Here is a 25,183-nt window from a genome sequence, read left to right as displayed (position 1 = left end):
AGGCTATCCCTCGGCACATGATACATGACAGTTGTGGAGTGTCCAACTGAGTGTACATTGTTCCGCAGACAATTAGAGTATGAACATTAGCGGCATTCCCTAACCCGATGTTTGACTTAAACTGCAAACCTAGTTCGCTTGGTCTCTCAATTCATTGTGTCATTGACGGGGCAGAACCCGCTGATGCTTCATAATAACACGCTATATATGCATATTAACAATTTGAAGGCGATAGCGTATCATGAATGCAACTTACAAAATCTCGCAGTGTGAAAATCGACGACAGTTGATAATTAGCCAGTCTTGCCGGCTGCCATTATGACCATACCCACCCTTGCCAGATCTTCTTAAATCTCAGCACACCATACACTGCTACTCCCATAATTCCAAGACCCACACCAAAACATGCCCCTCTAAATATTTGTCCTTGTCTAATACTTCTTTTGAGTGCAATATGATACGGCACACTCGAAAAACTGACCATATTGTACAACGTTCTAACGCCGAGCCCAGGAAAGTACTTATATAGGAATTCTTCTGTATGCTTTCGAGCGAGATACATCTTTGATGTGACCGATGACCGCATCTCGACGTAGTTTGCCATTGCCAGATCTGAAATGGCAAAGAGATCCTGGCGTCTAGCCAGAGTGTACGTCTCGAGTCCGGAATAGACTGTGTTATTTGCTTTCAGATGCATGAACAGTTGTTGAACATCTTCAAATCCACAATTCATACCCTGACCATAGAATGGCACCATCTATTAATGTCAGTCCAAATATAAACCAGAGTAAGTTAGGTCAGAATGCATACAGCATGAGCAGCATCGCCGATTAAAACACACCTGTCGAGATAGTGATATGGTGTGCACTGAGGTGATAATAATTAGCACGTACAATTACGACCGGAAGACAAGCTTAGTTACCTTGATAGACACCAAAGACCCCTTAGGATTGCTGAAGAACTGTTGGACGAGATATTCTTCACCAATAAGAGGAATTACATCCGGGAAATGCGTCCTGAAAAAGTCTAGTAGATCCTGGGGATACGTGATATCGTCAAAATTACTTTGAGGCATAAACAACGTTCCAGTGAATGATTTATCGTCACCGATATTCGCCAAGCTCATCAGCATAAATGTTTTCCGAGGCCAGATATGAAGATGATTTGGATCTAGAGGGTATTCCTCCCTACCATGTTCAGTCACTCGGGCTGGTATGGAGATCTCGCACCATAACGCATCGATATACTTCTGTTCAAAATCCACCCTTCGTCTAAGTCAGCAGGAGGCATGAAGTTAAACACGCCATCAACTCGTACCTGGCCGCTCTCATCAGCTGGTTCCTTACTGCCGAGTGAGCACCATCAGCACCAACAACTAAGTCTGCGTTGACATCGACCTCTCCGTCCCTAAATGCCGCGTTAATACTCTTACATAATTTCACATGTACGTAACCTACTTCGTGATAAACTTGACTCTCTTCGCGTCAAAGTCGCACCGCAGAAGTCGATGTCCAAACTTCAATTCAACGTTGGGTCTCTCGTCAATTTCGTCTAATAAAACCACATTTAGCCACCCCCTATCGACCGCATTAATATGCTGTCCATGTACGTCATATGGCTGCGACTCTTGCCGTCCTTTCGTGTCGTGAATCATGCGACCATAGACGGGTACGACATTGCTCGTAACCATGTCGGACAACTTCATGCTGGCTCCCTTCAGGCCCTCGATACCTCTGTGTGACAACGCAAGATTGATTGACTTCCCGGTAGACGATGTACTTCCTTGTACTTTCTCCAATCTTGGATCTATAGTCACTTGTTAGCATCAGTTCCCTCATCAGCGCCATGAGGTCCAGACCATTTCGTCGATCGTAGAGCGACACATTCCACCCTTCATTTGCAAAGTATAGTGCTGCTAGAGAGCCAACTGGGCCCGCTCCCACAATAGCGACCGTCTTTGCATCTGTCATAGCGCCGTATTGGATATATAATTAGTCGAGGTGGCCATGAGATATTACCAATTCTCAACTAACCTTTCGCAAAACCCTATTCCGCCAATCCAGTGTTGGCACTCCCTGGCAGCTCTCGCGAGTGACCACGTCAAATTGTACTCGTATTGTCCATAACAATGTCCTCACAAACGACCCAATTACCGGGTACCAGACCGGCGAACGATGAGTCGCCGGTAGTCCCGCCTTTATACTTTACAATCATACAAGACACGACGACTGACTTCGCTGCCGCAGTCGTCAATGCTACGTCTGAGTCGCATAAGCCACCACCACGATCGCGCACGTATCACCCACAAGTGCACTACCTCTTTAGTGACGATGCAGACAATACTGAATGGTTCATGACAGCAACCTGTGTCAACGGGAAAGCCGGGAAGATGAGAAACGAACGAGCTATTATCGTAGACTTCGCGGCAGATGCGAAGACTGTCTTACGAGCGACGTCGTTCTCATCTGACTGGCAAGTCACGAAGGCAGAGACTTCTTCTCTAGCTATGCGCAGTGGTGCAACCGGTGGTGGTATTGATATTGGCAAAATGCTGACAATTGAGGGTATCGGCTCAGGGAACGCGAACCAAAAGCTGGTAGACGGCGAGACGCGACAATCGAGACAAAATAGCATTAGCAGCAGTAGAAATGGCGGTCGACAAGCCGATAAGTCACAAGCCGAGACTGAGCTAACGGCTGCGTTTACCTATGCGGATCTGTTTGCGCAAACGTGAGTTCCGAAATAGTATCCAGGACATAATGCTGATACAAGGATAGGAACTTGAAATTAAAGCGGCTACTCGAGCAATCACCTCCAGATGAGTATCTCAAGGTGGTTGAAAGGCTACGGGGAGTAAGTCTCCGATCAACGTCGCCGTCATTGTCTGAAGATGACGCTCCGGCGTTGAATAAAAGTCGGGGACTCAACAACCAATACGATGAACGTGGTGACAGCCCATACGGCCTTCAGAGCACAATAATGCAGCAATCCGTTGTTGGGTCTGGAAGTTCTTTGCGTAGAACAGCGACACCGGACAGGAAAGAGGAAGAAGATCCAGCTGCATTTATTGCTGCGGTCGAGAAATTGGACGTAGCGACTGCTGAGCAACCTGCACCTGCCGAAAACCAGACATTATGTGACAACAAAGACTTTGATAAGACTATCGTCGAGTACAAGAATGAGCCAACAAACGACGACGTATCAGAGACGCTGACGACGCTTGGGGAAGCAGGGACACAACCGTCAACCGATGAAGCACAAACAAGGGAGCTTCACGCGGACACGAAGCAGGATTCATTCGCATCTCCATGGGTGAATTAGGCGCTGTACTGTACTTTTGGCATATAGTGGGATTTGATGGCGTTTATTGGTTTTACGGACTACAGCATGTCGAGTAGGATAATGTTGTGCAGCTAATTACAATCACTGCAACAAGTGTACATCACTACTCTAATTCACATTCTAACGTATGATATTGTAACACAAACTATTAAAACCCGGAAATTTACATGGTATTCTCCAACATTAACTATTCTGAAGTTTAATCCATGCTAAAATCAACACTATACACCGATCTAATTGATACACCACCCATTAGTTGTTTCCTAAATCTACTTCTTCGAGTGCGATAGTCTTCGGTAGGTGCATAGGTACATCGTACGTCTTGCCCTTCTTCGGAGTATGGCCGGACGGCACATACGCCCTCAATTGCACCTTGAGAATGGCATCTCTCAGAGCGGTGAACTCTTTCACACTGGCATTACTGTGCACGTCGGCGTCGGTCATTGCAGTCTCCAGCGAAATCTTCGCTTCGTCTCCGTAAACGTGCAATCCCCGAGCAGAGTCCTCGATATCTTTGTTAGCACCATCAAGGCCTTCGTGAAGCTCACTTTCCATGCTCCTTATCGCCAAGCCGTAGTCCATGTGATGGGACTCGTTCCGCGCACGCGCACGCGTGACAAATTCATCAAGCGCCTGCATTTGTGTAGAAAGATTTTCCTTCTGTGAACTAACAATCTTGATGGCTTCTGAATGAATTGTCCGAGTGCTTTCCTGGAGCCCCTCACCCTCCTGCTCGGCCGCGCGGTAGGACTCAACGATGGTCTGCTTGATACGTTCCTTATTCTGCATCATTGATCGCTGGAATTCTCCTTGTTTATTCAACCAGCCCGAGACGCCAGTGACGAACTCGTGACCAGCGGTGTCAAGGCTTGTCTTTGACGTTGCCATTTCTTTCTGGACGCCTTGGATCCGGGTTGCCAAACGATGGGTTTGCTCGTCAACCATAGAGGAGATCAGGCTGCTGATCTGGGAAATCAGTGTTTGCTGATCCTCAACGGCTTTCTTGTTCTCCTCCTCAACCGAGTCCCACAAAGCCTTGGACCGTACTTCAATCTCGGTAGATGCACTAGCGGCTGCGTTGACGAGTGCTGCGTGCAACTTCTCAATCTCCGAATTCTGAGCATTCATATGCCGCTGCATGTCGTCAAAGAGACCTTTCAAGTCGCGACCCAGTTGATTATATGATGTGGATGTCTAGATCGTTAGCGTCTGTGTATCCAATTCGAAATATGAACGTACATGGCCCTGAAAAGCCTCAATTTGGTTCATGAGCTCCTGCGAAATCTTTTCGGTGGCATTGTTCAAGTCGCTCAAACCTTCGCCAACCTTTTCCTTAATGTCTTCTCTCAGCACTTTGATATCTTCCAAAACTTGATTCATCTCTGTTTTCGAGTTGCCCATCATGTCTCTCAACGATCCCTCCTGCCTGTCAAATTGTGCTATTCGTTCGTTGATCAAGTTGTATATGCCGCCCAGTCTCGACGACTCAGTGACCAGCAAAGTCCGCAAGCGTTCCGAAGCTCCATCAAAGTATTTGTTCTGTGATGTTGCGTATGCTGTTGCTCTATTTACAAATTGCTGACTAGCGTCAGAAACTGTCTTTTGAGATTGTTCGAAAATCGAACGGTTGGTGACACCAACGGCTGTGTGGAGCTCAATGGTGTTGTTGAGGTCACTGACATCTGAAGCTGCTTGCTGAACCGAGAATATCAAGCTCTCTGCCGTCCGACTGAGTTGCTGTTCAGTGGCTGCATATGCGTGACGGAGTGTTGTCTCCTCATGGAGGCTCTGTTTGGTGTTTAATAGTTCCTTCTCAGTTACGGTAAGCGCCGCCTGTGTATCAACTAGCTCTTTCTATAGCCAAGTTAGTTTTCCGGTCCGAGAGTGGAAAGGTATGAAATGGGACATACCGACGTAAATTCCAATTCCTTTTTGGTTTCCAACATTGACTTCACACTTAACTCGTACTGCTCTCGAGCCGCCTTGAGCTGCGTCTCCATGACTTCGATCTTCCGTTTCTGTTCGTCGACCAAAATTCTTCGACTCTCACTCTCGGCCGTAATATCCTGGTACGATTCTGCAGTAATGTAGACGCCGTTCTTTTGTCGGCAAGCAGACAAATCAGCCTTCAACCGCTCAATTTCTAGAATGTACTCCTTAATCAAGGTCTTCTTGGACATAACCTGATTCAACTGCGGCTTATTGCGAATATTCTTTGCGCGACTGGCATAATCCAACGTACTAATCGTTTCCTCTAAATTCATCTTGGCCGGGCTTATAGTCGCAATAATGCAAGTTTTGGTGCGACCGCCAAGCGAGTCCTGGAGCAGTCGAGTAAGCTTCGACTCTCTATAAGGAATATGCGAAGATCTATCAACCAAGGCGTTGATAACTCTTCCCAGTGTCAGCAAGCTCTGGTTAATTATCCCGGCTTCACGAGCTCGTTTGTTTTCTGCTCCCGATCGACTGATGTTCTCGGATCCGGCCAAATCAACCAGGTTGAGTTTGCCTATCCGAAGGTACTCCTCGCCCGCGCTTGAAATCTCCTTAACGTGAATTGTGATTGTGAAGACAGTATGTGATCGAGACGAAAGGTCATTACATTTTGTAGCCGCCACTTGTCGCTTATGCGAACCATCTTGTAGAATCTTGAGACCCTCGCCAGGATCCTTGATGAACGACTCCTCCATACCTTGGATAATAATGCCCTTTTTGTTCGTGTCCTCGTAAATCTTAACCTTGCGATCATCATCCTTCGAAATCAAGTCGCGAAGTTCCTCATTATATAATTCAATGAACGAACACTTGACAGAGTACTCGGACTGCTCAACTTCCAGGGCCTGGAATAGTCGGTACAATGCACGAGGGATGATGCCTGCATCATTCGCAAACGTGCCGTAATTATCCGACACATCGCCGGACATTGTATATGTCTTGCCAGTGCCCGTTTGTCCATATGCAAACACTGTACAATTATACCCCGCCAGTGCTTCTTCAAGGATCGGTGCCACAACGTCCTCGTACACCATAGCCTGATCAGCTTCCGGACCAAACACACGGTCAAAAGTATACGTTTTATTGCTGAGTGCCAGTGGGCCTGTTTGCACTGTTATATCTTTGTGACTAGTTGCTGAAGCCACAACGCCGCTGGATTCCTTGACTTCGCGCTCATTCCGACCGCGACAGCGTACAACGACATGGATATTCGTCTCCTTATTAGCCGCAGCGTCAAGGTTCTCGGTGCGCGTCGACGGCCGAGCTGAATCCCCGCGGTTTGACGAGCGAGACGACGGCCGAGACGAATTGTTTGCGGAAGTGACCTGTGGTGGGGCAGCTAAGGATGGCTCTTTGCGTTTCATCGGTGCCGGTGGTTGATTCTCGGTACTGCGTCGCGACTTTGGCGGCGCAGATGATCCGAAAGCCGGGGATGGTGCGCGGGCCATGGACGGGTTTGCCTCGGATGCGCGATTGAGTCTAGATGACGATGCCGAGGAGAGCGGGATCGTGGACGGTGGACGCATACTGTTTGACCGCTTCGTTGGGACCGACAATAGAGAGCCGGATTGTTTTGCTGACATTGTATAATAAATTTCTATATTGCCAAAAATCAAAACTTCATAGGTTGTGTATTTAGAATATCTGTGCGCTATGGAGAGCCGCGGTAGTTAAGAGCAGGCAGGCGGCAATGACAGGCTTTGGGAGAGCCATCGCGAAAGTCAAAACTTTGTGTTTACAAAGCCGAGCCGCAATAAACAGCCTCTGTTGGCACGACAACATAGTCCAATGCGGCGTTATGCCTGCAAATATGACCTAATTCGCTACGTGCCGTGTGATTTGATGTTGTATTTATGCTACTCCTGCTCCGGATATGCATTCATTAGTTAGGGGGGAAGACCTTAGCACGTCGGCAGCAGCTTCTTGATGCATATTTCGAGAAAAATTTGCAATGGTAAGCCTTTTGACGATGTTGTGGTTGAAGGGATATTTTGCTGACATATTTACAGGTGTCTCCAACAAAGCCACGAATAAACTACGACTCGGACGAGCGTCCACAGATCGCCAGTCGCTCTAATACTCGCGTTGCGTCCGGTGCATTCACGCAAATAAGTCAGTCGCAGATCAACCAAATCAAAGAATCGTTTACAATGCTTGACAGTGACCGAGACGGCAATATAAGCGCCGCAGATTTAGAGCAAATGCTAACGTCACTCGGTAAGCGTAATTTGCGGGTTTGTAAGGTCTACAGCGCGCTGATTCTAGGACAGGACAATACCCGAGTTCACAGACTATTAGCGACATGATGACACGTATGCCCTCGCCTTTACAATTTGCTCCATACTTGACCGCTATGTCAGCTATTCTGTGTCAATTCTCTAGTAAAGACGAGCTGGTGACGGCGTTCAGTGCCTTCGATGATGACGACAGCGGGCATGCCAACGTTCAGGAATTACGAGACGCGTTGATTGAGGCCGGTGTCAACGCAGCGGATATTGACCTCTGCTTCAAGCCCTATGTTAAATTCAGTTTGGGGAAAGAGCAATTGTTGTATCGGGATTTGGTGGAGGGCTTGATTGTTTAGGTATTTTGGCGTTGTTTTGATCTGTGAAATTGAGACTATTTGCGGATAATGAACAGCATCTTTTGTATATCGTACGCGGCTACATGAACTCTATTTGCAATACCTAGATCGAATATCCAGTCCAATACTGAAGCAGGTTCAAGAGAAACAAATATAGAAGACCCATTTTCCGATAAATTGAACCAAAAGAAACGCCTTTAACGGAATCAAATTAAAGTATTTTAATTCTCGACGATAAGCTCATCGCTAGCCCAGTCCTCATAACTATCATTTGTTAGCACGTCCTTTATTTAGCTAACCAGCAAGAAGCGTACCTTCCATCCGGCAAATACCGTCTAACGATCAACGGAATCTTCTTCTGAGCAAGCTCCTTCATCGCAATTTGCAGTGGGTCGGTCTCACCCTCAAGATCGACCAACACGGGCGCATTCATACTAATCTGAAGCGCCCGTGTGCCCAGTATCCTTGCCCGTTCATATTTCGTCATATACGGCGTTGTTGCCCTCCTGTCCTTCGGAATCGCGAGCTCTTTCTGAGTTTTCTTCCGCGCGGTCTGGTTTTGCTGGTTAACGGCGACGATATTGCCACCGTCCATCTCGTCGTCCTGCCCCTCCGCCTTGAGGCTCACATGCGTCCCGTTTGCCCCATTCGCGTGCACGACTTCGTCGTTCTCGTTACCAGCTTCTTCTTCTTGATCGCTAAATTGCACTTGCTCCTCTTCAAACTCGTCGTATGCATTCTCGAAGCCGTCGTTGAAGCTGCCCGATTAACGGAGTTAGAACTTATCAAAGCAAGCACCTTGTGCAAAACATACGCATCGCCGTCATCGTCACCAAAGTCAGACATATTTATTTCTCTTTCGAAATTAACAATCCAATATAACTATCAAAAAGTAGATCCTCAGGGCGATAAACAATCAAAAATATGCACAAAGAAAAGTTCATGTTTCGTGGTTACATTTCAAAAAATCTCTTGTGTTCCCGTGCGGCTTGCGAAAACCCTTACCCATTACGTCACGGGTCACACAAAATTAATCCAACCCACCCATCCCGAATTTTTTCTCACGAGAGCAACTACCACAACCTTCCCAGCACACCACCGTCCGCAAGCTAGAGAAAAAAAAGGGAGAGGAAAACTACGATTGGAAAAACGAGATGCCGGGTGTTTTGATTCCGCGGTCGCCGTTGCAGTTCGCGGCGTCGCTGGACCAGCCCGGGGCGTCGCCGCCTGTGACATTGAAGCAATCGTCGTCGCCGCCTTTTCCGTTTCACTGTATGTCCCGCTGAGTTGCGAGTATACATTTATACTTTATCATGCTGCGATGCTAATAGACAACAGCGAGTATATTCGACTTTGACCGCGCGTTCAGCGATGATCCGGACATGCAATTCTCACCGGCGTTGGCAGATCCTGAGGTCCCGTCGTCGCCCACGAAACTCGCCAAACTCGACGCCGAGACCGACATCTCGGGCGCACGCAACAAGCGTTCCCGTCCGAAATGCTACCGCTGCGAATACCCCAATTGCGGGAAATTGTTCACTCGTCCATGTCGGCTCGAAGAACACATACGGTCGCATACAGGCGAACGCCCGTTCGCATGCACATATCCCGGTTGCAAAAAGACGTTCCTGCGCGACTCCCACTTGAAAGCCCACGAAAGCAGCCATCGGGAGGAGAAGCGGTACCGATGCGCGGACTGCGGCCACGGATTCAACACGAACCAACACCTCAAACGACACCAGCTCACGCACGAAAAGAGAATGCCGTATGCATGTGCAGACTACCCACCTTGCGAGGCCGCGTTCCACAAGCAGAGTCAGTTACGCAAACATGTTGCTGAGGTGCATACGCATACGAAGCCGTTTGTGTGTGGAGTCGAGGGGTGTGGGCGGTCGTTTGGACAGAACTCGAGGCTGAAAGCCCACGAAGCCCGCGACCACGCGACTCAACCGCGATATCTTTGCGAGCACGGTGTGTTTTCTGACTGCGGCGGACCCGGCGAGCAGTGCCAGATGCGGTTTCAGACATGGTCGGCATTACAAAAGCACATCAAGACCGACCACAAGGCCGTGTGCCCGGTGTGCGGGACAATGTTTGCCAAGCAGGGCGTGTTGAGACAGCATATGCGTGTGCACGAGGAAACCCTCGAGGAGCGCCGCAAGTTCATTTGCGAGTATTGTGACCGCGGGTTTACTCGCAAGCACGCCTTGCTCGTGCACACTTCGACCGTGCACGAGGGTCGGCGACCGTTTATGTGTGAAGTGGAGCTATGCGACAAGGCGTTTGGCCATAAACGTTTATTGAAGGAGCATATCGCCAAGGCGCACTCTGAGGGCAATAACAACGATGCCAAATCCGAAACAAGCAAGGCAGACAAGATCATGGAGCTGCCGGCCCACATTGACCTGTATTTTCCGTCGTCCCGCACACCACTGATCGCGCAGCCGGACGTGATTGACAGGTTAGCTGGCACGGGGTATGAAGAGAGTGGCAGACATATTCCGTGCTCGTTCGCCGGATGCCAGTTCAGATTCGCGAGGGAGTACGACCTCGCGAGGCATGTGGCTGGATACCACACTTTTCTCAGTCCGGACAATAACCTCGAAACAGACTCGGCCCTTGTCCGCGCGGTCGATGATGGTTTGGTCGTTTTGGATCCCAGTCTCTTGATCTAATGCATCTGCCGGTTTTAGGGCATGATGTCGGCATATTTTACTTTTGGTCTAGTCTTGTTGCATCAAATTGGTTAAAGGATACTGCATAGTCGGAAGTTCATTTTGATTGTTCAAATCCACTTTTTCACATATCATACAAAAAAAAGTATCACATATATATGCCATAATCAGTCCCAACTAAAGAAAAACGATATCGATACAACAACTAACTCGGCCCTACACCACACAAGTCCAATACATGCACAAGTCCAAGTCATATCAAAAGTCCTGTATGTTAAAAAAAAAAACGTAAAACCCAACTGTACTCAGAAAACTCCTCATTATCTATTTATGTATTCGTCTAAACAAATATTCGTTCCCGAATAATGAACTGGTCGCCCTTCGTCATGAGCAACTTGTCGCCCCAGGACCCGTCGGCAGGGAGTGAGTATAAGCACCTGATCGCGTACCGCAGCTTCGAGTTTGTCGACGAGCTTGGCGGTGGCGGCGCCCACTTGGCGTCTGCGTCTTCATTGTCATTGTCGTCGTCGTCGTACGTTGTGAAGCTCCGCGGGACAGAATCACGACGCGGACGAGTCGTCGGGAAGCTGTTGCCGGAAACGATGGAGGAGCTGGGTAACTCGCCGACCTGGTCGTCGCCAGAATCCTCGGCGTTGCCAGCAATCGTGGCCGTCGAGTCGCTCCGTGGTCGCGTTCGCGTTTCGCTGCCGGCTGATTCGCGACGGTAATAGAGCTCGTCCTCTTCGTCGTCCTCATCATCGTGGCCGGCTACCTCGGCCGGTTGAGGTTCGTCGCCGGCATCCTGGCCGTCAGTCGGGATCGGCTCCTCAGCTGGAGACGCCGGCCCAATTGGTGCTGATTCACTCGCCAGTTCCGCACGGCGGCGCGCGGCAGATTTACTCGACGGGTGTCGCGCGGATGGTAAAATTCTGCGGCGACGACGAGACGGAATGGATCGGCAACGCGGAATCGTGCGCTCGTCCAGAGGTAGCGACAGGTCGCACGCGGCCTGCAAAGCGGAGGTCCACTCGACGCATTCGCGGGCGTCATTGCATAGGAGAAGAAACTGCTGGCCCTCTGCACGCACGCGGATAACGTTTTGCTTCTTTTTGTAGTCAGTCGCGAGACCGATCTGGGCATACTGGAGTGTGTACGAGCGTACGAGGTTTGCCGGAGAGAGGACGGATTCGTCAGCGCCGAGTAATGCGGCAGGGAGAGATGCACTACTCGAGCTCATTGAGGACGTTGGCGTAGGCGACAGAGAGGCCGAAGATGACGACGCAGAGGTTGCGGACGACAGGGGCGACAAAGTGAAGGGATCGATAGTGTCGTAGTTGATTCTGCTTGGCAGAGACGAGGAGAACAGCTGGTATTCGGACGACGTCGGCCCAGAGAACGAAGCTGACCGCCAGGGCAACACGGATGCAACTCGACCAGAGACCTGGGGCCTGGCGACGAGGGAAATGGTATGGAGGGTTGAGGGAGCTCTGTAGATGTTGAGCTGAGTGTTGTTAAGCACGGCGATGACGTTCTGCCAGGACCGGTTTGGCGCCTGCTCAAGTGGAGAGAGCATCTCCACCTTGCGGGAGAGCACTGCGGCCCGCATCAGCGTGGACGAGTACGGCGGCAGTGGTTCGCAGCCTTCCTCCTCGCGCGGTATGATCGGGAAACGTGACGGCGGCAGAGAATCAGGCGCAGTATACTGCGGCGGCGCATTGGCGATTGGTGCAGATCGCGTTCGATAGAACGGTGTCGTGGTTGTATAGCCGTCGAACAACTGCGGTTCATGTTCTGGCTGAGATGGCAGTGGATCTACTGTCGAACACGAGCCTCTACGGGAACTGGCCAGAGACAGAGCAGGATCGGAGTGCGACCGCGAGCGAAAGCCTCGCAGGAAAGGCATCGTTGTAGCAGTGACAATGACAGTGGATGCATACAAAAAGGACGAAAGATAAGGGGGGACGACGACGGACCAGAGGTTGTTGGTGGGAAGCAGCGATGGTGGTTGAGGGTAGGTATTTAGCGGCAACGCCCCGCTTCAACAATTAAGGCGGCGAAGCCAACGGCACCTGATAACACGCTGACCCACTTGCATGCCTGCCGACCCAATCAATCTGACCCGCAAAGTGCGAGCGTTAATCCCTGCGTCACTGATCTGCCGCTTCTTCACATTTTATTCGATATGATCAATAATTACTATTACTATTCTTCACAATTCGCGCTAGACAGAGTCCAGAACACCAACAAACTGCGCACAGCAGAACACTCGACTTGTTCTGACAACATCGTCACGCACAGGCTCAACAGTGTCCTGCCGAGAATGCCGAGCGCTGACCCAAGCCTAATAGTGTTCCGGGTAACAGTTGGCTAATCAATAATTGCCGCCTTCGACTAGCCCGTGGGCTTCCGTATCTTATACTAGATGACAATCCTATTTGTGATGCCCACTGCTTAATATTACACAGGCATCTGAGAAGACTGAGATTATGCTGGTCCAAGTTGCGCTTCTAATTGCTTGATTCGCCAGATTCGTTTGGTGCGGTACATCGTATACAGAGACGTAGACTTGGACGCATGACCATTTGCGAGACTGGCGCTGTCATGCCATGCCAGATTCTCGCTGTAATCCAGTCGTCCAACAACATACATCATATGGGAAGTGGGAAGTGTGCATTGGGGTGAATGACAACAAGTGGATTACGTGGATTGTATGCTATATCATGCTATGTAGACGCAGATCACAATTCAATCCAGGGGCAGGCCTGGTTGAAACTCCGGCGCGGCTGCACCGACACAAAACGTGGTGTGCGATTATGCCTTATGTCCACCCTTGCTGACGGCTGATCGAAAGCAATTAGATTTCCGAATCAGGACTAGCGTTCCGGAGTTGCGGCTGCCTTGATTGCTGCGGCACGTGCCTGACGCGTGGTGATGTCACCGAGACGGGTCGACCACGCGATTCTCTTTCCGCGGACGCGTCGAGACAACTTCCAATTCGAGTCGAATTGACCTGTAGGATCCCGAGAATTAGCCGGTTTCTTCCGCCAGAAATTGCGCTCGCTGGCTGAGTGCCAATTGCCGACGCTATGACGTAGCGCGGATTAACGCCCGCCGGCCTCACCCTCTAACTACTAACTCCGGGCAGATTGAAGCGGTTTCCGACGATGACGGCCGAATAATAACTATTATATTCATATACAGGACAGGTCATCGCAGTATCGCACTCAGACCAAGTTGGGCGCCGTTTGGACCACAGACCAGCCACTCCGGACAACCAACGCACTCCTTGCCAGCCACCGCCCGGTCCATCCGATTTCTCCAAGCCGAAGAAGCCGCCGCTGGCTGCTCCATTATATGTATGCAAGTCTCACACGGCGCCGACTGCAGCCGACCCTTGGTCCTGTTGTAGTCTGATATGAAGCCGTTGTCCTTGTTAACCAAGAGCCGAGCGTAAAATATCTGCATAGTTTCTTCACACCAAATTCGGTGTGGTATTAGTTCTTCAGTTAACTACTGAGGTTTGAAGAAAACCAGCGGTCCTCGTCGGCCAGCTTGATTCCATCCCTCGTCAAAATCGCTCCCCCAACTCAACGCTGACAAACGTGACCATCCCGCGTGTTTGTTCAAAGCTCATCGCTCGCTTGGCGTATTGTCGCATTATCGGGTCTCGGAGCAATTCGACCGACCACCAACTCTCGCAGGTTGTCAGACTCCGTCGCCGTTGGATCCACGCGCCCGCCTTCCCCAAGCTCACCATTACCCTAACTGAACGCTGACTAATAATGTTGTGAAATTGACCCCATAATAAAATGTAAGAAACCAAAAATAATAGAAATTATTCGGTAAAGTTACAAGTTTATCTTGGGCGTTGGTGTCGAACAGGACGGTTGTGGTCCCGTGGCATTCGTCTGAAAGGCCGGGTAACCGTTCGTACGGGCGCTGTGCCTTAGGGCCCTTGGTTCCTTGGTAAGATGACGATATGACATCGGCCGGTTCCCGCCGCCGGCGAATAGTCCTCGGCCCACCATTGAAACATAACGACAAAATAAGATAATTGATTTATAATACTCCTTGCATCGCGGTAGGTAACCTATATAACGCTAGCGGTAGATCACCATGGCGGATCGAGCGAATAATGGCGGCGACGCCGCTACTGCTGCTGCTGAATCGACGACTACCTCCGCCGAAGCAGAGAACCTGAGGATATATCGCGCACTTCACCCTACGTACAAGGGGCGGCACCTCATGGCCGATCCGCAAGAGTCCACGACGTCGCTTTCGTCGTCGGGCTCGATGACGCCAGACCTGAGCGACCGAGATGGGTCATCGAACGAGGCCTCGGATACGTCGGCAGAGACCCACAATTTTGTGCAGCGCGACTTCAAGGAGATCACCACAGTCACTGTCGAAAAGATCGCGCACGAGATCACGACCGCGCGCGAAACCGCCGTCACAAAGTTATTCCACGCTTCCGCCAAAAAGGCAAGACACCGGCCACGGTTCAAGGACGTCAAATTCCAGCCACACACGACGATCTTGGAAGCCGAAGCCAGTCGCACGTCTGTTTTTGCCGGATTTTACACGCTTTTCTGGCTTGGCACATTTATATTGTTTGCAAAGACCGTGCTGCTGAATTATAGAAATACAGGGTACTTCCTAGACACCCACATTGTCAGCATTCTATGTCGCGATCTGCCAAAGATCGCCATCACCGACCTCGTCCTGTTTTTGCTCACGTTTGCAAATGTCGTGCTTCAGCAGGCTATTGTCAAGCACAAGGTCTCGTGGAACTCGACCGGCTGGGCGGTTCAGTCGTGCTACGAGGTTGCGTTTATCGGGTTGGCCCTCTGGTGGCCAATGTATAACGACTATCCCTGGATCGGGCGTGTTTTCTTGTGTTTGCATTCTTTAGTCCTCTTAATGAAGCAGCATTCATATGCCTTCTTCTGCGGGTACCTGTCGGTCGTCAAGCGTGATCTGGTGCTATTTGAGTCCGCTTTGGCAGGCCTGCATACTGAAGAAGGAGAACGGACGCCTAGTCTGGTCCAGGACCAGCAGGAAGAACATCTGCTCGAAGAGATCGCCATGTGTCAAACCGAACTCAGGTCATCTCTGCCAATGAGCAAGGTCATGTACCCCAACAATGTCACATTCTTCAACTTCTTTGACTACATGATGCTCCCCACACTCGTCTACGAGCTCGAGTATCCGCGCACAGAATCCATCCGGTGGGACTACGTCTTCGAAAAGATCGCTGCCATCTTCGGCGTGTTTTTCTTAATGATTATTATTGCCGAACAGTACTTTTACCCGATCGTCATGCATGCACTAAGTCTCCGTTCACTTCCGTTCTTGGAGAAAGTGACAGAGTATCCGTTCCTCCTTTTCGAACTCTTGTTCCCGTACGTTTCATAACTTTCTTTGCTGCTGAAAAAAAAATGCCACTAACAGGCCCAGATTCCTGCTGATGTACTTACTGACGTGGTACATCATCTGGGACGCGATCCTAAACGAGATCGCAGAATTGACGCATTTCGCCGACAGATATTTCTACGGCGACTGGTGGAATTCCGTACAATGGGACCAGTTCGCGCGCGAATGGAACGTGCCCGTCCATCAGTTCTTGCTCAGACACGTGTACCATAGCAGCATTTCCGCATTCCAAGTCTCCAAAGGCGCCGCCACGGGTATGTCGTCTCCTTCTCTCCTCTCGTCCTGACCGGTTATTTGTACTCACGCTCTCATAGTCATAACATTTCTCCTCTCATCCGTGATCCACGAACTCGTCATGTTCGTTATCTTCAAGAAGCTGCGGGGTTACCTCCTGGTGTTGCAGATGTGCCAGTTACCCCTCGTACAGCTGTCCAAGACAAAGTTCCTGAGGAATAACAAGATTCTAGGCAACATCATGTTCTGGTTTGGCATATATACCGGACCGTCCATGATGTGCATGCTGTATTTGACGTTTTAAATGCTTGTTTAGTTACGGATGGGTGAATGGTTGTATTTTATTATTGCTGGATTATTAAAAGTCGTACAATTACAGATGTGCACCTTCCCTGTCTATTTACAATTCATGACAAATCAGACTTTGACGCCGGTATGAATGGCAGCGACTCCAAATGTCAAGTCCTCATATCCATCCCCGGAAACCTCAAACCCGGCATCCTGGATCATCCTCGCAAACTCCTTCTGGGACGGAAACCGCGCGATGCTCTCGACGAGATATTGGTACGAGTCCCTGTCGGCAGCGACAAGCTGTCCCATCAGCGGGATAACACTAAACGAGTACTGCTGATAAATCATGTCCAAGATCCCGACATTCACCTTGCTAAATTCTAAACATGCGAACACGCCGCCCGGCTTGAGGACCCTGTGCGCGGCGCGAAGGGCAGCCGGAATGTTTGTGAAATTCCGGATGCCGAACGCGACCGTGTACAAGTCCTGGGAATTGTCCGGCACTGCGTCCAGAACCTCCGCGTTCTGGACTTTAAACTCGATGCGCGACCCGTCCGCGTATCGCGTGGCCAGACTCCGCTTATGTCCTTCCTTGAGCATGTCGTCGTTGATGTCGACGACCAAGACTTTGCTCTGGTGGTCGTTGTGGATCTCGGTCGCCCAGTCCAGCATCCGAAACGCAATGTCGCCGGTCCCGCCGGCCACGTCGAGGACCGAGAGGGGCTCGCCACCAGGACGACGGCCCGGGTCGAGTTTGGCGACAAAGTGGTCTTTCCAGATCCGGTGGATGCCGAAGGACATGACATCGTTCATGACGTCGTACGACTTTGCGACCGACGAGAAAACGTCGCGGACTACCGTAGTTGTCACTATTTGCGATCCCAAGCAAATTGCTTGCGGTTCAGCAATATGAACCCAAGTGAAACGTACCTAGTTCTTCCTTTTCGTCCTCGGGAACATCTCTAAATCCGAAATGCGTCGTTCTGCTTGCTGCCGTCTGTTGGTTTGACTCTGAGTTTGACTTGTGGAGTAGAGCTGAAGCGGACAAATATCTCGCATTGGAAAACCGGCCGTAAGCGACATGACCTAGGCGTAGTAATTGATATGGCCGCAATGGCAGTCCTTGTAGGAATGCCATTGGCGGGGTCACTGCTAAGGATCGGGTGGACTCGAGATGAACGTTGTGTGTGTGTGGAGCGGCGCTGATGGGCCTCCTCGTATCCAACGCTCCTCCAACCCTGATTTGACTACACGATACTTCACTAGCTAACTTCGCACAACAGATAGGACTATCTATGGATCACTACGCTACTACGACTTGTACGAGACGTATACAAATGCGGATGCCATTAAAGGACCCTAATACCTAGACTTGAGCCGACTTAAACCTCCTCCTCGCGAAGACGATATCTACAGCCTTCCTTAACTGATCGACAAAAACCCACACATCCTCAAACGAATTATACAACGGCGTAGGAGCAACCCGAATCACGTCAGGCTTGCGCTCATCGCACGTCACGCCGTTCTCCTGCAATACCTGATTGACCTCATCCATCATTCCGTCCGCGAACGCCAAGCTCAACTGCGCGCCTCTCTGTTCCGGATCTGAGGGAGTTATTATCAAAAATGGCTTGTCAGGAAAACGGGAAAGGAGGAGTGTTTCAAGGTAGCCTGTCAATGCGACGGATTTCGCACGGAGCGCCTTCATAGTGTACTTCCGAAACACAGTAAGACTACCCAGCAATGCAATCGTGTCCAGAACAGACGGGTTTGACAGTTGGAATCCAGCAGCGCCGTACTGGACTTTCATATCTATCCACATCATTAGTGGTGGTTTTCGAAATGTACACTGGATGCATACGATTATCCATCATAAACCGACTATTCACTTCATGCGCCCACCATCCCGTAAGTCGTGGCCGTTCACTCTGTTTCTCGTGCACAAACAGGCCAGCGATTCCGCCTGGCCCGGCGTTTAGATATTTGTACGAACACCAAGCGGCAAAGTCCACGTCCCAATCGTGTAGACGTAGCGCTAGATTCCCTGCCGCGTGAGCTAAATCCCAACCGACTATTATCCCCAGTGACTTTGCGTATGCAGTAATTTGCTGGATATCGAAGGCCTGGCCGGTGTAGTATTGGACACCAGGAAGTAGCACAAGAGCTGTAGTTGACGCGTGCTCCTTTATAATCGAGAGGATGTAGTCCGTCGGCAAAATTTTGGAGTTTGCTGGAGGCTTAATAGTCACCATGGCTTGATCTACCGAGAGATCATGCATTTGAATTTGAGATTCGACGGCGTACTAAATCTCATAGTCAGCACAACTTCCCGCATAGCGACATCGACAAACACACACATGATCCGACGGAAACGCCTTGTGTTCGATAATAATCTTATATCGCTCTGTCGTAGGCTTATAAAATGCTGCCATCAATAAGTGCAAGTTTGTCGTTAGCGTCGCCATGACTGCGACCTCTTCCTTCCTCGCGCCGACAATGTCGGCCATCGTGGACGTCACTGTTTCATCAATCGTTACCCATGGACGGGAATGCGGATGTCGAAAATGTCCATACACGCCGTTACTCGCCCACACGTTTAGTTCCTCGTCGAGCAGTTTTCTGGTGAGCTTGGGCTGCAATCCGAGTGAGTTGCCGCAGAGATACAAACTTGGGGCGTCAGGGTCTGCTATCTCCTTGTCTAAAGAGGTCATTAATATTTGACCGAGCCGCCTAAAAGTAGAGACGTACTTTGAGTTACTTCTGCTCTTGTTGGAATGTAGAATTCATCTCGCGCCGACGCAATTATATCTTCGCTGTCGAATTTCTTCGCGGTCGCACGGTCGAGCGGGATTTCTGTTGCCATGCTCGATCTTAGTGGCAGCTTACTTCCCTCTCCCGTCGAGTGGATCTTCAAAACCTCTAAGCTGAAAGTCAATGGCCCCGAGTAGGAATATTATACACGGCAGATCAAACGACCGAACGATCCTTAGAGTAGGTCTCGGCGACTTATCCAGCCAGGGTTAAGGGTTAGGGCCAATGCACAAATCACACTGCTGCGTGTGCATTAGAAAATATATAATCCACCTTACGCCCAATCAATTTTTTTTTCTTGAAAGATAGCGCATATGTCCAGCTGCAGTTGTCACGTACTCAGGACGCAGTCCACGAATAATTGAGCCGTCGATTGCAGCCGGAATGAAATAAGCGGTATGTTTATATCGTTTCGCTTGTTCTGGATTATGGATTAGATGCAAGAGGAAGGGTTTTTGCTGGGCGCCTGGTGAGGACGAAGAATTGACTTCGTGTGAGTTACTGGGAATCAGTTCGACCGACATATATATTGTGTGTATTTAATTTACGTGAATAAATGAATGACGAATGAATATGTGTAACTGTATCATTTGTTCTAGTTGGGGGTGATCTTTAAGAGTCCAGGCTTGGATTAGCTTTGTAGTTCGCGGCTACTGGCATTTGCTTAATTTTGATTGAGTGCAAAATACATATGTGCATATACGTATACCCTTGAACGCATGAGACTTTCCGTTGCTCAGTTACAGTCAAACCTCGCTAAGCCGGTGTAATCCGGGCATCAAGTTTTGATCGCAATACCGAGCTACTAAGCTTGTGAAGGGCAAACGACTCACTTTTCACCAATGTTTAGATTACAGCACCGGACTTTACCGCTATATTGGGGATGGAGTATCGTTATAGCGAGGTTTGACTGAAAAATGTGGCTCTTCCGCCGGATCTGATAATCGTCGCGGCTTAAACGACTCTCGTATTCGGCAAAGTCGTATTCGGATTCGGGTTCAGGTGGGAATCACTCCACTGCCGCGATCCTTCTTCTTCCCAGTCGGGTCCACAGACCTTTGAATAAGGAGTCGACCTTTGTTCCAGAATCGTGTAGCGCAGGTCTCTGTGCCGCGTCCCCAGTTCTGGTACTCCGCTTGATCTCCACGATCTCCACTACCAGTTGGACCGCTTGACAGTATGCTGCAATACACTCAGTCGTCCGTTTTGCCATTGGGTCGTCATACTGCGCGTCTACTCTCGTTAAATTCACGGCAATCGCACGCGCGATGGGCGGTCACTCAGGCATTTCTACGGTCGAAAGCTACCCACATCGATGGCGCTACCCGCATTAGCCTGCGACAAGAATTCCATTCAGGCAGCTCACAATTAAGCAGCTCAGGCTCTCACAAACACGATCACAACCACGACCTCAACCACGATCATTCGCACACCACCGCAGACCATTCACACAGCCATTCCATTTTCCACTCTCATTCCCACACGCACGACAGCTCCCTTCTCCTGTCCGACGATGTCACCGATCCCGGAGTGCGAATCACGCGAATTGGCCTCTGGGTCAATCTCGGCATGGCTGTTGCCAAAGGCATCGGCGGATATGTCTTCAACTCGAAAGCTCTCATCGCAGATGCGGCGCATGCGCTGTCCGACCTGCTATCCGACTTCCTCACACTGGGGACCGTATCTGTCGCTCTCAAACGCCCGACCGCCGCGTTTCCTAAGGGATTCGGAAAAGTCGAGGCCCTGGGATCCTTAGGCGTGGCAGCAATGCTCATGATCGCTGGACTGGGCATTGGTGTCAACGCGGCAGAGAGTGTATACTCCCACATCTTCACCGCCGACGAGATCATTGCCTCTATACAGACCGCCGAGCACGCACACGAAGGCATCTTACACACTCTCTTCGGCCATTCGCACTCTCACGGCGCGCACGACCAGCCTGATCTGAACGCAGCATGGCTGGCAGGCGGCAGCATTCTCATCAAAGAATGGCTCTTTCAAGCAACCATGAAAATTGCACAGAACAAGAAATCGACGGTGTTGGCGGCCAACGCCTGGCACCATCGCGTCGACTGCTTGACCTCCATCGTCGCGCTCGTGGCTATCACGGGAAGCCATTTCTGGCATCTGGATTGGCTGGATCCAGCCGGTGGATTGCTTGTGTCCACCGTCATTCTGCAGGCGGGATACGCGTCCGGGAAGCAAGCCGTTCTGGAAATCGTGGATCACAGCATGCCGGACGATGTTCTCGACCAAGCGCGTGCTGCCGTTGCTAACGTCACAATGCAAGACAATCCGCTGTGCCATGTTGAAGTGCTGGACGTGCGCGGTGTTAAATCCGGACCGGTCATGTCGGTCGACGTCGACCTACGGATATCGCCAAAGGACGGCAACACAGTCACACTCGAGGACGCGAACCAGATTGCAAAGCACGTCAAGATTGCGGTCGCTGATGGGGTCAAAGGTGTTCGAGCGGTCAGCATCCGAACATTCGACGAACATGAAACTGACATCGGAACCTGGATCGAGAGGAACGAACACAATGAACTAGCAAAATAAACGGAGCGACAAATTAGATATCATATGTATGCATTATATACGATTTGATGGGTACAGGAAGACTAGAGGACATTTGCTGGTTACGTGAAGCATTTTGTGTATTGATAGCATTTTGTGTATTGATAGCATCTCGAAGGTACGATTGTATAAACTTCAGCTGTCTTTGGCATTCAGGTTGATTCCTCTTCCGTTGAAGCGTGAAGCGTTCGTTCGTTCAGTATCTCGCATGCACAGTGCTGTGTAGCATTGATGAATACATACATAACGTTTTGAGATACACTAACTAGACCTTTTATTGCACAAACCAAAACAACCCACCAGATAAATTTACCTGTCACTCGAATAGAGCAATAAACTATACATCTATCTATACAATAGTCGTACCGGCAGGTGCGGCACACCCTATGACGTTCCCATAAACGCACCACCTGCCAAGCATAAGTTCCTCCTCGTAAACTTTACTTTGTAAACCGGCGTCTTCTTCGTCATAAACGCAGCCATTTGGTCGGCAGTCGCAACTACCGGCACTGGACGGCCGATCATCGACGCGCCTTGTTTCTGCGACGGCGCCGATGCGTCTGCAGCTGACCCAGTAGATGTCGTCGCAACGCCATTTGATATCACTGTAGAAATTTTGTCTGAATCGGTAGCACCTGACGACGCTGTTGTACCAGTCACCGCCGCGGCAATTCCTCCGACAACACCATCCGCCGGCAATGTACTTCCACCCTTCACGTTCCATACGCGAACACTACAATCCGCACCTGCACTAACCAACACCGTACCCTCTCTGCTGAATGACAGCGAGTAGACCGATGTGTTTCTATCGTGCCCACGCATAGTTTTAATCTGCTTGCCTGTTCCTAAATCCCACAGAATAATAGACCCATCGTCCGCACCAGACGCTAGAGTCCGACCATCAGGCGATACACATATTGACGACACGGGGGCGTGATGTGATAGCATCACTCGAACGGGCGTGCCTTTCGCAACATCCCACATCCGGCAGGACTTGTCGCTCGATCCAGTCAGCACGTACGTAGAGTTCGGATGGAATGTAACACAGTCTACATCACTGACATGACCAGCAAATATTCTGAGTGGGTAGATGTGGTCACATGACCAGAGACGAGCTGTCTGATCATGCGATGCTGTAGCGAAGTAATGACCATTTGGACTAAACGTGACGTCCCACACCGGGTGGTTGTGGCCCTTATAAGAGACGAGCGCTGTGTGTGTGTCCATAGACCAAAGTCTCGCAGACTTGTCTTCCGAGCAGGTAAGAAGATAACGATTGTCGGGACTGAATGAAGCACCGTAGATGGGACCGGCATGACCTACTAGTCGCTGACTGGGGGAGGGCGTAGAACCTATGGTCATCAACACTGCAATTAATCATATTCTGGCCCAGAAACCATACCTTTGACCACACTTTGCAGCTTCTCGCCCTTTAAACTCCAGACCTTCACGTAGCTATCCGCAAAACCACCCGCAACCAATGTTGAATCCTCAGAAAATTCCAAGCAATTTAATCCGTCATACGTGTTGTGAAATGTATACATGCATACACTTGGCGATGACGCCTGGATCGGACCAATCTTTAACCTACTTCTCGCATCCTTAATTGCCGCAACCTCAGCTTCCACGTCCGCGCCCTTGAATGGTGGCAGAGGCAATATATCCCGCACGGGAGTATCTGATTCTGGTTCCGGCTTGTGTAAATCCTGAAACTCCTGCAAAAGCGTTCTTGATTCTGGCACAACTCCTAGTTCATCGTGCTCTTGTTGTGATCTGCTATCCTCCTCTTTCAGTTGTAGTTCGACCTCTTTGACCATGCGCTCGTCCATCGGGAACATTCCGAGCTTAACCGCTTGTTGGTTGAATTTGGTCTCCCGTCCAGTAATGTGTCCAGGTATACCCTCGTCGTCACCAATGGTCTGATTTCTAGCATCATTTCGATCGGGCCGCGATGTGGTTATGTTTGTCTCAATATACTGGTTGATCAATCGAATTGTAACCGGTCCTCCATTACGTTCATTCTCGTCCAAGAAATGTAAAAGCAGATCGAAAGTCGTGCGGGAAATGTTGAGCCTGTACTTGTTTTCTCGGTAGAGCTTTGCTGTTTCATTTTCTTGAAGGTGTTCTGGGAGTGTGAGACCAGACAGCAACTGCAGATCGTGGCCGTGCAGAATTGAATGGTCGCCTGAATATGTGTCGAAAAACTTCCGAGCTAGGCTTGTAGCTGGTGAATCTCTGTCGGGCTTTTGGATCAGGTAGAAGAATGTATGAACAAAGATTGGGAAGAGGAGTTTGCGCAGTTCGGGCTATGCTGGTTAGCCGTGCCAATGAAACATTCACACGTACTTGGGTACCTTGAATAAGTCAAGTGAAGTCTCAATCCAATCACGAAGAGACACATATGCACGAATGTAAAGTTGTGGATCATCTGTGGTACTCTTCAATAGGTTGTTTGTCGCTGTGCCGTTACTTGTCCTTGAATCATTACTTGTAGATGGCGGCGAGGGAGTTCGTCCCATCGCATTCGAGCTCTCCATTCTCAGCATCTGTTCTGTCTTTGAGTAACCTTTCTTTCCAAGGTATTCTAGTACAATGCGATTGAGATCAGCCTGAGTGTAAGTAGACTGAGAGCCGACGGGTGCAACTCCGGTGTTTCCAGGTGTCCCAGGCGTAACAGCGCCCGATCCGCCTACGCTTCCAGCTCCAGCAGTAGCGGTCGACGGGCCACCAGCCCCAGTATGGGGTCCTCCCGGAGTTGTTGGTGTCGATGGATACGATTGTGGGATGGCTGCGCGTGGGACCATGGGCGCGTGAGGATGAGCTGGTGTGGAAGAGCTGCCTCCTGAGCCCGCAGCCGATGACGGCGTCTGCGAAAAGCCCGGCGTCGAAGGCGGCTTTGGAGGCATCCTGGACTGCTTCGATCAGCCTACTATCGAACAGAGATTGGCAGATTGCAGAGGTTGGTACCCTAACGAGTGGACTATGGCCGTGTGTGGTGATGTGCAATTTCGTGATGGCGTTTGGCTTTCCTTGAAAACTCAGTTTTCAGCAGAATGGAATTTTGAGCATGGAGAAAAACGACTTTTGCGTTTAAGAGACCCTGGCGGGCGCGGCTGGCGGCGAGCGGCGAGACGGCCCAAGCTGGGCACACGTGCGAAAGGCGAACAGGCCCTGTGGATTTGATTGTCGTTCCATTGTCTGTATTTCACACATTTACAGATTGCACCAGCTGGCACTTATT

General features: G+C 50.1%; 12 protein-coding genes across 12 annotated transcripts; 5 read left to right on the top strand and 7 right to left on the bottom strand.

Moving 5' to 3' along the window:
- Window positions 1–316: 316 nt before the first annotated feature.
- POJ06DRAFT_264716 (uncharacterized protein) lies at window positions 317–1,970 on the bottom strand (the record flags this gene model as incomplete). The annotated part of the gene is made up of 6 exons (XM_056189021.1): window positions 317–757; window positions 811–867; window positions 923–1,265; window positions 1,318–1,407; window positions 1,458–1,806; window positions 1,859–1,970. The coding sequence occupies 6 exons, from the start codon at window positions 1,968–1,970 to the stop codon at window positions 317–319; spliced, it is 1,392 nt and encodes a 463-aa protein (XP_056047333.1).
- Window positions 1,890–3,458, top strand: POJ06DRAFT_8820 (uncharacterized protein). Its single transcript, XM_056191699.1, has 3 exons — window positions 1,890–1,978; window positions 2,034–2,730; window positions 2,778–3,458. Exons 2-3 carry the CDS (start codon window positions 2,129–2,131, stop codon window positions 3,319–3,321), a joined length of 1,146 nt encoding a protein of 381 aa, XP_056047332.1. The 5' UTR covers window positions 1,890–1,978; window positions 2,034–2,128; the 3' UTR covers window positions 3,322–3,458.
- On the bottom strand, window positions 3,456–7,014 carry POJ06DRAFT_243052 (P-loop containing nucleoside triphosphate hydrolase protein). The gene is made up of 3 exons (XM_056186299.1): window positions 5,253–7,014; window positions 4,582–5,196; window positions 3,456–4,536 (listed from the first exon to the last, which is right to left on the bottom strand). Exons 1-3 carry the CDS (start codon window positions 6,918–6,920, stop codon window positions 3,595–3,597), a joined length of 3,225 nt encoding a protein of 1,074 aa, XP_056047331.1. The 5' UTR covers window positions 6,921–7,014; the 3' UTR covers window positions 3,456–3,594.
- A 110-nt stretch (window positions 7,015–7,124) lies between these two features.
- Window positions 7,125–7,956, top strand: POJ06DRAFT_243051 (uncharacterized protein). Its single transcript, XM_056186298.1, has 3 exons — window positions 7,125–7,291; window positions 7,347–7,554; window positions 7,608–7,956. The coding sequence occupies exons 1-3, from the start codon at window positions 7,289–7,291 to the stop codon at window positions 7,919–7,921; spliced, it is 525 nt and encodes a 174-aa protein (XP_056047330.1). The 5' UTR covers window positions 7,125–7,288; the 3' UTR covers window positions 7,922–7,956.
- On the bottom strand, window positions 7,957–8,864 carry POJ06DRAFT_243049 (RNA polymerase, subunit omega/K/RPB6). The gene is made up of 3 exons (XM_056186297.1): window positions 8,736–8,864; window positions 8,236–8,679; window positions 7,957–8,185 (listed from the first exon to the last, which is right to left on the bottom strand). Exons 1-3 carry the CDS (start codon window positions 8,765–8,767, stop codon window positions 8,143–8,145), a joined length of 519 nt encoding a protein of 172 aa, XP_056047329.1. The 5' UTR covers window positions 8,768–8,864; the 3' UTR covers window positions 7,957–8,142.
- Window positions 8,865–8,993: 129 nt separating this feature from the next.
- POJ06DRAFT_204764 (uncharacterized protein) lies at window positions 8,994–10,693 on the top strand. The gene is made up of 2 exons (XM_056185348.1): window positions 8,994–9,193; window positions 9,260–10,693. The coding sequence occupies exons 1-2, from the start codon at window positions 9,076–9,078 to the stop codon at window positions 10,594–10,596; spliced, it is 1,455 nt and encodes a 484-aa protein (XP_056047328.1). The 5' UTR covers window positions 8,994–9,075; the 3' UTR covers window positions 10,597–10,693.
- Window positions 10,694–12,675, bottom strand: POJ06DRAFT_243047 (uncharacterized protein). Its single transcript, XM_056186296.1, has one exon. The coding sequence runs from the start codon at window positions 12,497–12,499 to the stop codon at window positions 10,937–10,939; it is 1,563 nt and encodes a 520-aa protein (XP_056047327.1). The 5' UTR covers window positions 12,500–12,675; the 3' UTR covers window positions 10,694–10,936.
- A 1,712-nt stretch (window positions 12,676–14,387) lies between these two features.
- On the top strand, window positions 14,388–16,624 carry POJ06DRAFT_8695 (MBOAT, membrane-bound O-acyltransferase family-domain-containing protein). The gene is made up of 3 exons (XM_056191679.1): window positions 14,388–15,998; window positions 16,054–16,283; window positions 16,344–16,624. The coding sequence occupies exons 1-3, from the start codon at window positions 14,713–14,715 to the stop codon at window positions 16,565–16,567; spliced, it is 1,740 nt and encodes a 579-aa protein (XP_056047326.1). The 5' UTR covers window positions 14,388–14,712; the 3' UTR covers window positions 16,568–16,624.
- On the bottom strand, window positions 16,346–17,759 carry POJ06DRAFT_8687 (ubiE/COQ5 methyltransferase family-domain-containing protein). The gene is made up of 2 exons (XM_056191676.1): window positions 17,485–17,759; window positions 16,346–17,408 (listed from the first exon to the last, which is right to left on the bottom strand). The coding sequence occupies exons 1-2, from the start codon at window positions 17,690–17,692 to the stop codon at window positions 16,681–16,683; spliced, it is 936 nt and encodes a 311-aa protein (XP_056047325.1). The 5' UTR covers window positions 17,693–17,759; the 3' UTR covers window positions 16,346–16,680.
- Window positions 17,760–17,920: 161 nt separating this feature from the next.
- Window positions 17,921–19,520, bottom strand: POJ06DRAFT_284885 (pyridoxal phosphate-dependent transferase; the record flags this gene model as incomplete). Its single annotated transcript, XM_056190182.1, has 4 exons — window positions 19,303–19,520; window positions 18,912–19,252; window positions 18,416–18,857; window positions 17,921–18,366 (listed from the first exon to the last, which is right to left on the bottom strand). The coding sequence occupies exons 1-4, from the start codon at window positions 19,415–19,417 to the stop codon at window positions 17,921–17,923; spliced, it is 1,344 nt and encodes a 447-aa protein (XP_056047324.1). The 5' UTR covers window positions 19,418–19,520.
- An 804-nt stretch (window positions 19,521–20,324) lies between these two features.
- Window positions 20,325–22,125, top strand: POJ06DRAFT_8673 (cation efflux family-domain-containing protein). Its single transcript, XM_056191674.1, has one exon. It carries the CDS (start codon window positions 20,545–20,547, stop codon window positions 21,922–21,924), a length of 1,380 nt encoding a protein of 459 aa, XP_056047323.1. The 5' UTR covers window positions 20,325–20,544; the 3' UTR covers window positions 21,925–22,125.
- Window positions 22,126–24,928, bottom strand: POJ06DRAFT_8672 (WD40-repeat-containing domain protein). Its single transcript, XM_056191673.1, has 3 exons — window positions 24,297–24,928; window positions 23,345–24,248; window positions 22,126–23,294 (listed from the first exon to the last, which is right to left on the bottom strand). The coding sequence occupies exons 1-3, from the start codon at window positions 24,846–24,848 to the stop codon at window positions 22,327–22,329; spliced, it is 2,424 nt and encodes an 807-aa protein (XP_056047322.1). The 5' UTR covers window positions 24,849–24,928; the 3' UTR covers window positions 22,126–22,326.
- Window positions 24,929–25,183: the final 255 nt, after the last annotated feature.

Source organism: Lipomyces tetrasporus (genome assembly GCF_029532465.1).
Source record: "Lipomyces tetrasporus strain NRRL Y-64009 chromosome Unknown POJ06scaffold_1, whole genome shotgun sequence".
In the NCBI taxonomy this organism is placed as follows: domain Eukaryota; kingdom Fungi; phylum Ascomycota; class Lipomycetes; order Lipomycetales; family Lipomycetaceae; genus Lipomyces; species Lipomyces tetrasporus.
This window is presented reverse-complemented; position numbering and strand designations above follow the sequence as displayed.

What these genes read in the sequence shown, in the direction of transcription:
- POJ06DRAFT_8820 (XM_056191699.1), top strand. Translation starts at nt 2,129, where the DNA reads ATGTCCTCACAAACGACCCAATTACCGGGTACCAGACCGGCGAACGAT. An exon ending in GCGGATCTGTTTGCGCAAAC is followed by an intron (nt 2,731 to 2,777) that starts GTGAGTTCCGAA and finishes ATACAAGGATAG; the next exon opens with GAACTTGAAATTAAAGCGGC.
- POJ06DRAFT_243052 (XM_056186299.1), bottom strand. Translation starts at nt 6,920, where the DNA reads ATGTCAGCAAAACAATCCGGCTCTCTATTGTCGGTCCCAACGAAGCGG. An exon ending in AGGAATTGGAATTTACGTCG is followed by an intron (nt 5,197 to 5,252) that starts GTATGTCCCATT and finishes ACTTGGCTATAG; the next exon opens with AAAGAGCTAGTTGATACACA. An exon ending in TTGAGGCTTTTCAGGGCCAT is followed by an intron (nt 4,537 to 4,581) that starts GTACGTTCATAT and finishes CTAACGATCTAG; the next exon opens with ACATCCACATCATATAATCA.
- POJ06DRAFT_243051 (XM_056186298.1), top strand. An exon ending in GCAAATGCTAACGTCACTCG is followed by an intron (nt 7,555 to 7,607) that starts GTAAGCGTAATT and finishes ATTCTAGGACAG; the next exon opens with GACAATACCCGAGTTCACAG.
- POJ06DRAFT_243049 (XM_056186297.1), bottom strand. Translation starts at nt 8,767, where the DNA reads ATGTCTGACTTTGGTGACGATGACGGCGATGC. An exon ending in GGTGACGATGACGGCGATGC is followed by an intron (nt 8,680 to 8,735) that starts GTATGTTTTGCA and finishes TTAATCGGGCAG; the next exon opens with CTTCAACGACGGCTTCGAGA. An exon ending in CGGTATTTGCCGGATGGAAG is followed by an intron (nt 8,186 to 8,235) that starts GTACGCTTCTTG and finishes AACAAATGATAG; the next exon opens with TTATGAGGACTGGGCTAGCG.
- POJ06DRAFT_204764 (XM_056185348.1), top strand. Translation starts at nt 9,076, where the DNA reads ATGCCGGGTGTTTTGATTCCGCGGTCGCCGTTGCAGTTCGCGGCGTCG. An exon ending in GCCGCCTTTTCCGTTTCACT is followed by an intron (nt 9,194 to 9,259) that starts GTATGTCCCGCT and finishes AATAGACAACAG; the next exon opens with CGAGTATATTCGACTTTGAC.
- POJ06DRAFT_243047 (XM_056186296.1), bottom strand. Translation starts at nt 12,499, where the DNA reads ATGCCTTTCCTGCGAGGCTTTCGCTCGCGGTCGCACTCCGATCCTGCT.
- POJ06DRAFT_8695 (XM_056191679.1), top strand. Translation starts at nt 14,713, where the DNA reads ATGGCGGATCGAGCGAATAATGGCGGCGACGCCGCTACTGCTGCTGCT. An exon ending in CTTTTCGAACTCTTGTTCCC is followed by an intron (nt 15,999 to 16,053) that starts GTACGTTTCATA and finishes TAACAGGCCCAG; the next exon opens with ATTCCTGCTGATGTACTTAC. An exon ending in CTCCAAAGGCGCCGCCACGG is followed by an intron (nt 16,284 to 16,343) that starts GTATGTCGTCTC and finishes ACGCTCTCATAG; the next exon opens with TCATAACATTTCTCCTCTCA.
- POJ06DRAFT_8687 (XM_056191676.1), bottom strand. Translation starts at nt 17,692, where the DNA reads ATGGCATTCCTACAAGGACTGCCATTGCGGCCATATCAATTACTACGC. An exon ending in GGACGAAAAGGAAGAACTAG is followed by an intron (nt 17,409 to 17,484) that starts GTACGTTTCACT and finishes CAACTACGGTAG; the next exon opens with TCCGCGACGTTTTCTCGTCG.
- POJ06DRAFT_8673 (XM_056191674.1), top strand. Translation starts at nt 20,545, where the DNA reads ATGCTGCAATACACTCAGTCGTCCGTTTTGCCATTGGGTCGTCATACT.
- POJ06DRAFT_8672 (XM_056191673.1), bottom strand. Translation starts at nt 24,848, where the DNA reads ATGCCTCCAAAGCCGCCTTCGACGCCGGGCTTTTCGCAGACGCCGTCA. An exon ending in CTTCACTTGACTTATTCAAG is followed by an intron (nt 24,249 to 24,296) that starts GTACCCAAGTAC and finishes TAACCAGCATAG; the next exon opens with CCCGAACTGCGCAAACTCCT. An exon ending in GCTGCAAAGTGTGGTCAAAG is followed by an intron (nt 23,295 to 23,344) that starts GTATGGTTTCTG and finishes TGATGACCATAG; the next exon opens with GTTCTACGCCCTCCCCCAGT.